Genomic DNA, 12,539 nt, shown 5'->3' on the forward strand with positions numbered 1-12,539 from the left:
TACCTTGGACATTTGGTTGCATGACCTCTTTTAGTGAATTTACTTTACATTTGTTAGTACCATTTGGATAAATAGTTCTAGTGGGCTAAAAGCTATAGCTGCAGATTCAGTGATTCAGTGTAACCCATTGTAGGTGAGGTCCATAAATATTATTTTTTTAGATACACAGATAACATTCAGGACAGATGCAGGGTGAGTTAATGGTAAAAAATGAGCCATATAGAACGTAATATATGTATGATATGATTCCATAATTATTTCTCTAGTGACAGTAAAAAGCATTTTGGTGACAGACGCTCTTTAAATCGAGTGGTCAACGTGTACACTCACCCCCATGAAACTGCCTGCAGAAGGGTGATGATACACCCAGAATGTCGCCTCAAGGGGTGTTCCCATCTCAGACAATGGGGGCATATCGCTAGGATCTCGAAAACGCAGCCGAAACGAAGCCAGCAAAGTGGTGGACAGCAGTGCCGGGTCTGGCCACCACCATAGAAATTTATGGGAATCCCCACAGAAATGAATGGTAGTGCACCCTGCTTGTGCGACCACCGCTTCCACTCACTTCTATGAGGCCAACGAAAATAGCTGAGTCAGCATTCGGCTATTTTCCGAGGCCCAATAGAAATGAATGGAGGGCAGCCGTGCATGCACGATGTGCCCTCCTTCACATTGTCTGAGATGGGAAAGCCCCTATAAATGCTGTATCTCCTCTTCATTGGCAGTGAGTAAAAATTAAATAAAAAGACCATCAATGGTCCCATGATTACTGTCTATACTGCTTGATTACTACATTATGACCAATAGTAAAGGACCCCCAAGGAGACGTTCACTAATAGATCATTAACACTTGCTGTTTTGCGTTCCTGGAGTGTTAGAGCTCAGTTTTAAATTAAATTTAGAAAATGGTGCAGAATTGCAACAAAGACAATATTAGTAACTGCCATATAACCATCTCACAAACACACTGGAGAACAGTAACCAGAAAGTGGCCAACCCCTTTAATATTAGAGATTACTATAGCCACTGCATTCGCAATGGTAGTGGTTAATCTGTACCTATTTCTTAAAGGGTTTTTTCCAGGGGAATAATTTATAAATTGAAAAACAGGATTAGAATAAGTTAAAAATAATTAATACTTGCTGCTGTTCCAACGCCGCTCAGGACCTTGCTGTTTTCTTCTACCTGCTCTCTGGCTCTACAGGAAATGGCAATAGCTTAGACTGTCAATCAATGGCTGTGGAGGGTCCCCACTGCAGGCAGCCCAAGCCATTTCCTGTCTGTGAGTTCGAGAGCAGGAAGTTGAGAGCAGCAACGGAAAGACATCAGCAGAGGATTGGTGAGTGTGAGTATTGATTATTTTTATTAATTTTTTACTCATCCAAAACTGTTTTTAAATAAAAATGATTCCCCTGAAAACCCCCTTTAATGTATAATATACTATTGCGTAGTATATCAGAAGCAAGTGTATATAAAAAAAAAAGATTTTACTCTCATAGGTACTTAAACATAAGACAATTTAAAGGGGTTCTCCGGGAATTAAGAAAATGAAAATACTTAAATATTACTTTATTATAAATATATTCCCAAATACCTTTTATTAGTTAGAATGGCTAGTTTTGTCTGGGAGCATTAATCAGGGGAAACAAAATGGCAGCTGTACCATTAGTTCACACAAAACCTGTCCTGATCACACATTAGGACAAGTTACTTTACAACACTAGGGTAAAGAGCTGCCTCCTCCTCCTCTCCTACTTGTCAGAGATTATGATCCTGAATACAGATGAACTTAAAGGGGTGAGCCCATCTTAGACAATGGGGTCATATCGCTAGGATATGCCTCCATTGTCTGATAGGTGTGGGTCCCACCTCTGGGACCCGCACCTCCAAGGAGAACAGAGTGGAGAAAGTGGAGGTGGGCGCACTGCGCATGCGCAAGCGCCCTCCATTCATCTCTATGGAGCCGCCGAAAATAGCCAAGCGCTGGCTCGGCTATTTTCGTTGGCCCCATAGAAATGAATGGGAGCGGTGGCTGCGCATGCGCGGTGCGGGGAGCTGGGCCTGGTGGTGGATGAATCCCGGGAAACCCGGGGTCCTCCAGCCACAACTCTCCCCGGCTCCGTTCTCCTTGTAGCTGCGGGTCCCAGAGGTGGGACCCGCACCTATCAGACAATGGGGCATATCCTAGCGATATGCCCACATTGTCTAAAATGGGATTACCCCTTTAAGCTGAATCTCTGGGGAATTTAGTTCATGAGGAGACATGAAGTAAAGAGAGGACAGACAGGACAGGCTGTGGTAATGAGGTGGCCAATACTTCATATATAGAGGGGGTCATTATACAATTAATAAAGAGGTGGTCATTATACTATTAATACATAGGGGGCCCTTATACTATTAATACAGAGGGGGGCAATATTTCTAATACAAAGGGGGCCAATACTTCTAATCCAAAGGGGACCAATACTTAATATACAGAGGGGGGCAATACTTCAAATACAGAGGGGGCGAAAACTTCTAATACAAAGGGGGTCATTATACTATTAATACAGAGGGGGCCATTATACTATTGATACAGAGGGAGCCATTACTTCTAATACAGAGGAGGTCAATATACCACTAATAAAGAGGTGTTCATTGTACTAATATATAATAATACAGAGGGGGCACTACGACGGGTGTTTATAAATAATTGGGCTACTACAGGGGTCTTTATAAATACTTGGGCCACTATAGAAGGCATTATAACTACTGCAGACACTATAGGGGACTTTATTACTATTGCCGGATCTTATAGGGGTACCTTATAGAGGGGCCATGTTACTGCTGGGGGCACTATAGGAGGCCTTATTTCTACTAGGAGCCCTATGGGGGCATTATTAATACTGGGGTGCTGAAGTGGTTTTGAGCACAATATGGAGGACATCACTACTAATGGGATTGCTATTAAGGGTGATGCAGGGAACACTATTACCATTGAGGACAGTTTGGGAGTGTGTTATTATGGGGGACTATCTGTATGGTACAAGCACAGTATTGGGGGGTAGCAGCAGGATGACAGTGTTGAGGCACCAGGAGCGGGAGGATGATAGTAAAGTGAGGAATGTAAAAAAAAAAATCTGTGATAAACACTGCAGAGATGAGACATGGCTGAAAGAAGTCACAAAGAATGCATAAGGCAGCTCTCAACTTCCCCTCCACTCTCTGAGCCCGGATAGCGCACCTGGATGCGATAATTGTGTAGCAGTAAATGAAGAAAACTCCAGCTCCAAGGTAGCGAAGAATTGTAGCTTTATTTGTGGTTTAAAATCATGAAATGTCAGGATAAGTTTGGTTACGCATTTCAGACCATAGGTAATTTGCGGTCCTTCCTCATGACAACAGCTGAAAGAAGGTATCATGGCGGTCTTATCTCCGAATGAAGACGGTGAGGAAAGAGTGTACCTCAGAGGAGATGTGATTGGATATAAGAGGTATGTGTAACGGACCGTTTCAGCAGACAAGGGGTTAAGATCCGTTTAGGCGATATACCCCTTTCTGAGAGACAGGCACAGCTACTGCAGAACACCAACCTCCCGAACTGGATACAAAATAGCACTCCAAACTGGAACCTCGCAAATAGCTGTCAGCAGGCGAACAGGAAAAGCGTACACTCGGCTTACACTCCTGGCAATCAGTCTCTAACAGCATACAGGGAATCCCCCCAATAACGAGACAAGGCTCTGTCTTGAGGGTCAGCAGTGATCTGACTGTACTTCAAGTACAGCCTCTTTTATTGATACAAACCAAACATAGTACTGCCCACAGGGTTTTGAAATCCAACCAATCAGTAATTCACAACACACACAATGTAAATACAGCAACCAATCGTTCCCGCCCCCTAGAGGACCAGAAGGGAGACTGCGACACAGAACAGATACAACATATCCCCATAATGCATCATGGTTTCCTCCTCTCTGCCTGGGAGACGACCAAAGACAATCCAATTATCTCTCAGGACAAAGGGGAGATCACCAATACACGTGGAGACAACAGGACAGATACACCATTTAAACACACAATGGGACAATAGAACCACACCCAGCATATTCCTCCCAAGCTGACAAGTTACACTTATTATAAGTTGTTATAACTTTGTGAGGTTACATTGTCCATACATATAACTTACATCAATTTAAACAGTATAACTTGGGGGACAAACCTATCCAAAATTCCCTGGAATAGGTTCAGGGGTTTAAAAGTTACTATGGGCCATAATCCTGAGGCAAGAGGCTAGCAACCAGCCCCCTCCAAAACACTGTGGCGAGGTTGGTTTCGTCACACATCTCCCCTTTCCAGGGAAGACTAACCAGATACCTGACCTCACGGTCAGTACCTGAGTTAGTCTGGCAGTCCACCCACAACCCTATACTGGACCTGTTGAATTTTGGGGCCTGGCTCTGTTCTGTATGTCCCCAGCTGTTGAGTGAGCATCTGCGACTCCTTGCTGCCTTGTGGTTCTCCAGCTTGGAGCTGTAGGTACTTGGTGGGCAGAGGCCGACTGCGCTCTGCCCAGATGCCAGCTCTTCCGCTGGGGTCGCTTGTGGGGAGTCCGGCTCTGAAGAAGAGGATAGGGGAGGGCAGAGGCCGACTGCGCTCTGCCCAGAGGCCAGCTCTTCCGCTGGGGTAGCCTGTGGGAAGTCCGGCTCTGGAGAAGAGGATAGGGGAGGGCAAAGGCCGACTGCGCTCTGCCCAGAGGCCAGCTCTTCCGCTGGGATGGGATCAGGAAATCCTATCCCCAGGACCTTGTTGCAGATCGGCTGTGGAGAGGAGGAATCGCTTACCTCCTCCTCCAGGCATTCCTGCAGGGTTGGTGGGGGATCTGAACCGGCCGTCCAGTATCCTGGTAGGCCTGGTGCAGAGACCGCGGTCCCATCTGCACCATCGAAGTTAGGGGTGCTGTCCCCCTGTGGTTGGGGATCTGGGCCGGCTACCCAGCATCCCTGTAGGGCCGGTGGAGAGACTTCGGTCCCATCTCTACCTGCCGTCGGGACGTCTTCCCAGACCCAGTCAATGAAGTTCCCTACTTTGGGAGTTGGTAGGGAAGCAGGGGGTATCGCCGGCAAATCTTCCCAGTTGTAGGAGGGCAGATCTGGCTCTACTTGTCGAGTAGGTTGGGGATGAACAGAGCTGAGCAGGTGTTGGTAGGTCTGCTCCAGCTCCCACTCCCTTGTTACCAGGTGGATCATGTCTTTGCTCACCTCCCTTTCATCAGCATAATCATGCATGCCCATCCGGTAGTCATAGATGTCCCAAAACCTAAACTCCTCCGTGCTGCCAAGATCAATGTCCTCCTCCAAGGCATCCCATAGTAACCCAGGTCCATCATAATCCTCACCCTCGGGTCTGTCGTGCTCAGCCATCCAGGGGGAATGTTGAATGACATGCCACCTTAGGGCCTGGTAAGCGTCCTCTAGCCAAAGCTCCTTACATACCAGGTTCTGGAGCTCTGTTACCCAGTCATCCAGGGGCTGCTCTCCCAAGAGACCCATCCGCATCGCCACACGCTTTTGTAGCCGCTGCTCATAACTGGGGAGACTCTCACCTCGCCGCCGCTGGGCATCTTCCAGGGCATCATACCAGACTTCCTTTCTGTCTGCATCCCTCCAGTCCGGGTCCTCCTCCTCGTATAACACTGCTGGTTCCATCCTGGTGCTTTTAGGGTCGCTGTACTGGGACATGCGTTGCCCTTAAATTGTAGAATCCAAAGAAATGGTGTCTCCTGTAGCTGTCCTTCTGGCTGTAGGAACGATCCCGCTGCTTGCCACCAATGTAACGGACCGTTTCAGCAGACAAGGGGTTAAGATCCGTTTAGGCGATATACCCCTTTCTGAAAGACAGGCACAGCTACTGCAGAACACCAACCTCCCGAACTGGATACAAAATAGCACTCCAAACTGGAACCTCGCAAATAGCTGTCAGCAGGCGAACAGGAAAAGCGTACACTCGGCTTACACTCCTGGCAATCAGTCTCTAACAGCATACAGGGAATCCCCCCAATAACGAGACAAGGCTCTGTCTTGAGGGTCAGCAGTGATCTGACTGTACTTCAAGTACAGCCTCTTTTATTGATACAAACCAAACATAGTACTGCCCACAGGGTTTTGAAATCCAACCAATCAGTAATTCACAACACACACAATGTAAATACAGCAACCAATCGTTCCCGCCCCCTAGAGGACCAGAAGGGAGACTGCGACACAGAACAGATACAACATATCCCCATAATGCATCATGGTTTCCTCCTCTCTGCCTGGGAGACGACCAAAGACAATCCAATTATCTCTCAGGACAAAGGGGAGATCACCAATACACGTGGAGACAACAGGACAGATACACCATTTAAACACACAATGGGACAATAGAACCACACCCAGCATATTCCTCCCAAGCTGACAAGTTACACTTATTATAAGTTGTTATAACTTTGTGAGGTTACATTGTCCATACATATAACTTACATCAATTTAAACAGTATAACTTGGGGGACAAACCTATCCAAAATTCCCTGGAATAGGTTCAGGGGTTTAAAAGTTACTATGGGCCATAATCCTGAGACAAGAGGCTAGCAACCAGCCCCCTCCAAAACACTGTGGCGAGGTTGGTTTCGTCACAGTATGTGCTGCTGTATTCTACTGTATTTTTTGTACCAATATATGTAATGTCCATCCACATATTTCTTTCATGGTAGGGTTGGGGGGAGGGACTTCGGGCCACACTGTGTGTGATCTGAATTCTAGGGTCTCCTATCCATGTACTAGATAATCTGTACTCAGAGAGTTATCACTGTGTTACGTCTGGTGTTACATAGGACTGCCATTGACATCTACTACATTATGTGTAAAAAAGGGGTGTGTCGAAAGATTGGAAGGGTCCAATAATTGGCTTGCCCCGGGTGCTGGTAACCCATGCTATGCCACTGAGATAGATAGATATAAGATAGATAGATTATAGTGAGGTCTTCATATTACATATTAATAGCACGCAATTAGCATGTAATTCGTGTATTAAAATGTCTATTTCAAATGACTTGACATTAAATGAGCGCTGGATAATTCTGTACATCTGATTTGTTACTTGACACATTCAAATCTTCCATTAGCCTTAAAACTGAAGTCCCTTGGTCCCTCATTAGTAAAGATGAAAGGTAACTGATCCAATGACTGTGAGAGGACAAGTGCCTTGAGCATACACAAAAAGCTGTGCTACAGCTGTCTTTGATTAATATAAAAAATCCCCAACAATGAATATCTGCTGCAAAAAGACAACATATACATAACATTTTAAAACATACAATTTCTTACCTCCTTGCTCACATAACTGTTGTGCCAGAGCATCTTTGAATATAACCTGGCCTCTGTGAGTAGCTGTAGCCCTGAAGACAGAAAGGAAAATCTATGACTGAATACAGAATATGTACACACACAAAGGGTGTCATACTTAAAAATTGATGCTTATAATTTTAAGGCATTGAAACATTATCAAAATGTAACCTTTGTCACTTTTATACATTTACACAGTCAAGTTATTATAAAATAATTTTATATACTATTATTTTACTGTCATTTGAATATTTCTGATCATACTGTCACTGTTCAGCGCACTAACAAATCCCTAACCTGTATGTGTGCTGGGCAGCTGCAGCATGATCAGATTTCTTAACTAACAGAGACACTCTGATAGATTAAATTGATGCTGCCCAGGACATGTGAGCATAAGGCCTCATGCTCACGGCCGTTGTGCGGCCGCTCCTTGCATTGGGGACCGAAATTTGTGGTCCCCAATGCACTGGCAACGTCAGTGTGGCGGCCGGGAGGGATCGAGACCCATTCAACTTGAATGGGTCCGTGATCCGTCCTCACATGTTCTATTTTTTTGCAATGCGGAGGCACGGAGAGAAACCCCACAGAAGCACTCTGTAGTGCTTCCGTGCCTCTGTTCCACACTGCAGTTCCGGATTGCGGAGTGAATGGGTCCGCATCCATGATGCGGGGAGCACACGGCCGGTATCACAATACATCCACAGCCGGGCAACGGCCGTGTGCATGAGGCTTAAAAGATCATTGCCCCTCCAGTGACCACAGCCCCTCTAAAGATCTATTGAGCCAAGCGCTGCCGCTGCTGCCTAATCACCTCTCCTCAAGTTTCCCCATTGTATACAGTAGATATACATTTATACATATACTAGCAAAAGGACCCGGCTTCGCACGGGTATATTTCATCTATTTCATTTATTGTTTGTGTGTGTCATTAAAAGATAATCAACAGTATCCCCCATAACAGTGACCTCTACTGTAACCCACCCTTTAACATTGACCCCCCCCCCCCCCCACAGTGCCCAGCCACTTTAAAATGGGACCTCCACAGCAGCCAATACCCTTAACTTTGACCTTCACAGCAGCCCGCCCCTTTAACAGTGAGTTTCACAGCACCCTACTGCCCTGACAGTGACCTCCTCAGGGGCCCACCCCTTAACAGTGACCTCACAATACCCTGCTGCTTTAACAGTGAACTCCACAGCAGTTTCCCCTTTAATAGTGGCCCCTGCCCCCTTAACAGTGACCTCCACAGTGTCTGCCCCTTTAACAGTGACCTCCACAGCGCCCTTCCCCTTTAACAGTAACATCCACAGTGCCCACCTCTTTAACAGTGACCTCCAGAGCACCTGCCCCTTTAACAGTGACCACTACAGTGCCCACCCCCTTAACAGTGACCTCCACAGTGTCTGCCTCTTTAACAATTACTTCCACAGCAACCGTCCCTTTAACAGTGACCTCCACAGCATCCGCCCCTTTTAACAGTCACCTCTACCTTTAATGCTAGGGTTACAAGATGACATATGTCACGCGTCATTTTGTCTCAACAATTTTTATAATGATAGGCTATGGTGTCACACTGCGACATGCTGCGACTGCGACCCGACAGTCGCAAGAAATCCATCCAAGATGGATGCATGTAGCAACCTAGATGTGCCCTATGTGTTGTGCGACTTATTATTATCCTGTAGCCCTAGCCTAAAGCTGACCTACAGAACTGAAGAAAAATGGCTGGGTTGTTATGGAAACCTGAAGTAAAACTGTGTGCATGTGGAGACTAAGGGCCTGCGAGCGTCTATTGGCTGATATGAAGAGAAAGAGAAGAGAAAGGCCTTCAGGTTTGTATTGGCTAATGGATGTCTTTCTTTTGGGAATATTTCAGTAATGGTACGTCCTAGAGAGCTGAGACCCCGGTCTAAAACCTTCTCGGACACATGATGTACCCGTGTGGCAAGTTTGGTGAAGATATATATAAGATGTACAACAGAGTTCCCAGCCACCGGCTGTGTAGCGAACCTCAGTGAATAGAGTTGTGTTGCAGTTACCCTGCACAGACAGTGTTCACCATAAGATATTTACACAGCATATTGAACAATATAAAGAACAAATGCTTTTTTGTACTACTTGACACAAAAAAATCAAATCAAGTTACTGAAATATTAGAAAAAACTTCATCAAAAGGTTGCGTTATAGATACTTGGGGCAGACCCTTCTGACACTAAGGGATCACTTTCCAGGGCTCCAAAGAACACAAATAAATTATGGATAAAGGCTAATTTCACAACCCTATTATTAAATCTTCCTCATTGCCCTTGCTCCCCTTTTTTTTTCCTCTTACTTTTCTTCTAATACTTCAGGGAAGACAGAGGCTGGGCAGTTGGATTTCAAAATGTCTGACCCTTTCACTCTTGGGGAGATAAATCACAGCCAATGGGGTCTAGCAGCAGTTTCTCCCATTTCCTGTACCAATACATACATGCCCTGTCAAGCATGCATGTGTATACAAGAATTAGGAGAGATAGTGTCACGGTCTCTTCTGTGACAGATCTCAGTAGATCAAGGAGACTGGCGGAGCCTGGAGGAATCTAACAGCCTCTTTGATTACTCTTTATTCTGTGTTTATTTGTGACCTCATCCCTTGTTTCAAGTGTAGCTTAGTACTCATTACTCTACCCTATTTAGAGTTGCCCCACCCTTCTGACTGTGCGGTAGATAACTTCATTTGGGTTTGGCTGAGCTGGTGTGAGGTTGTCTCTGGTTTTCCTGCTCGTCCATCACTACAGAAGTTAAGTGTCTCATTTGTTTGTGTTTTGTTTTCCCTCCCTTGCTTGTTTTTACTAGACCTCAGGAAGATGCCTGTTCCTTCATTGGGGAAGGAACAAGTTGCCTCAGCCCTGACAATAAATAATCTTAGGGATCTCTAGGGTCTCCAGGGTCCGAGGTTCCAGGATATGGGTATTTCTACCTTCAAGGGGTGCCCATGCGGTTAGGAACTAGGGCCAGAGGTAAAGTTACTAGGAGGTAATCTTTTCCTGTCCCTAGCATTAAGGCCTAGTGGATTTCCCTTTCCCTCCTGGTTGTCAGTTTGGTGTTTTCTCCTATACCTCATTTGTGACAGATAGCTGGGGGTCGAATGATCAGGCAATAGCTATGGCACATGTATGGCCACCCAAAATTTGAGTTCAGAGATAAGCAAAGACAGGATTTATGTTCAGTATAGCCAAGTACTCTTACAGCTAATTTTCAAAATACAATATATGATATTTTGCTATCAGCACTGCTATAAAAGCTATTATTACTGCGTTCTACTGCACAGTCGAGTCATATGAATATGACTGCCAGTTAATATCCAGAGTAACCGCTGTGTGCAGCATGGAAAAAAGCTAGATGAGCTGGGAATCACTCAATAAGGTCCTAGTAGGATGTCACAGGTATCTGGAGCCATGCTGACTGCAGTGCATCCCACCACTGCTGGAGGGTGCAGGGGGAGGATCCACAGAGCGAACACAACGATCAAGGTAGTCCCACAGATGCTCAATTCTGTTGAGGTCTGATGGATTAGGGGACAGGGTGGTATTTGGAAGTCTTGATCATGCTCTTCCAACCAATGTCAGACATTTCTAGCCATGTGACATGTCTCAATTTCTTGCTGTGCAGCCCACCACTGCTGGAGGGTGCAGGGGGAGGATCCACAGAGCGAACACAACGATCAAGGTAGTCCCACAGATGATCAATTCTGTTCAGGTCTGAGGGATTAGAGGACAGGGTGGTATTTGGAAGTCTTGATCATGCTCTTCCAACCAATGTCAGACATTTCTAGCCATGTGACATGTCTCAATTTCTTGCTGTCACGGTTGTACGTGATCTGCAAGGATGGGTTCACACAGAAAATCTGTTGAGAGTGCCTTCCACATGGATTGGAGTGGAGAGTGCCATGAAAATATTCCATAGATCATAACGCTGCCACTGCCAGCTTGTGTTCTTTTAGCAATGGTTGCAGGATGCTTGTTCTCTGATGTTTCTCACCTGACATGCCAATGCCAACGTCTATCTGTTCGATGAAGCAGAAAACATGACTCCATCCAATACGGCTGTGAAAATTGAAGCCTTTTCTATCAATGCAACTTCACTAGCAGATGTGCAGTAACCATATCCCCAAATGCCCATACTATTAAAATATAAATGTTTTTATCCTGTATGATGAACGCTGTAACAAAAAAAAATCACAATGGCCAGTTTGCAGTTTTTTTCATTGCTTCACCTCCCCCCCAAAATTTTAAAAAGTGATCAAAAAGTCATACACACTAAAAAACTGAAAACTACAGGTTACTCTGCAAAAGATGAGCCCTCAATCAGCTCCACAGACATAAATATAAAAAAAGTTATGGGGGTCAAAATATAGCGATACAAAAAAAATATGTTTCGAAATTTTGGAAGCTTTTTCCAAAGTTTCCATCTTTTTTTTTAGCATTAAAACACATTAAAACTATAAAAAATGTGGCACCACTGCGGTCGTACTGACTCAGAGAATGAAACAAACAGGTCAGTTTTACTGGGTAAGTAACGCCATTAAAAAAGTCTATAAAAATATGGCAGAATTGCATTTTTTTCCAATTCCATCCTATTCAGCTTACCACTATATCATATTGTTTAACAGTGAATTTGACTGGGCCTGCACAGTGCCTGGCACTGTCATTCAAGAAGTAGAGGGAGCAAGGGAGCAAAGAGTGATTTGGACCCGCCCTTGGTGCACTTAACTGCTTATTTCATTTACCTGAGCTTACAGTCGTGGCCAAAATTTTTTACACAAATATTAGTTTTCACAAAGTTTGCTGCTAAACTGCTTTTAGAGCTTTGTTTCAGTTGTTTCTGTGATGTAGTGAAATATAATTACACGCACTTCATACGTTTCAAAGGCTTTTATCGACAATTACATGACATTTATGCAAAGAGTCAATATTTACAGTGCTGGCCCTCCTTTTTCAGGACCTCTGCAATTCGACTGGGCATGCTCTCAATCAACTTCTGGGCCAATTCCTGACTGATAGCAACACATTCTGTCATAATCACTTCTAGGAGTTTGTCAGAATTAGTGGGTTTTTGTTTGTCCAACCGCCTCTTGAGGATTGACCACAAGTTCTTAATGGGATTAAGATCTGGGGAGTTTCCAGGCCATGGACCCAA

The 12,539-nt window shown here is 45.0% G+C and overlaps 1 protein-coding gene across 2 annotated transcripts in view; it reads right to left on the bottom strand.

Annotated features, from left to right (window-relative positions):
* Window positions 1-12,539, bottom strand: part of RELN (reelin) — a 716,958-nt gene that overhangs the window by 474,272 nt on the left and 230,147 nt on the right. For both annotated transcript variants that reach the window (XM_044280166.1, XM_044280165.1), the window contains exon 4: window positions 7,344-7,414. In XM_044280166.1, coding sequence (XP_044136101.1) covers window positions 7,344-7,414 — 71 coding nt within the window. The remainder of the gene's footprint in view (window positions 1-7,343; window positions 7,415-12,539) is intronic.

Source organism: Bufo gargarizans, chromosome 2 (assembly GCF_014858855.1).
Source record: "Bufo gargarizans isolate SCDJY-AF-19 chromosome 2, ASM1485885v1, whole genome shotgun sequence".
Lineage (NCBI taxonomy): Eukaryota > Metazoa > Chordata > Amphibia > Anura > Bufonidae > Bufo > Bufo gargarizans.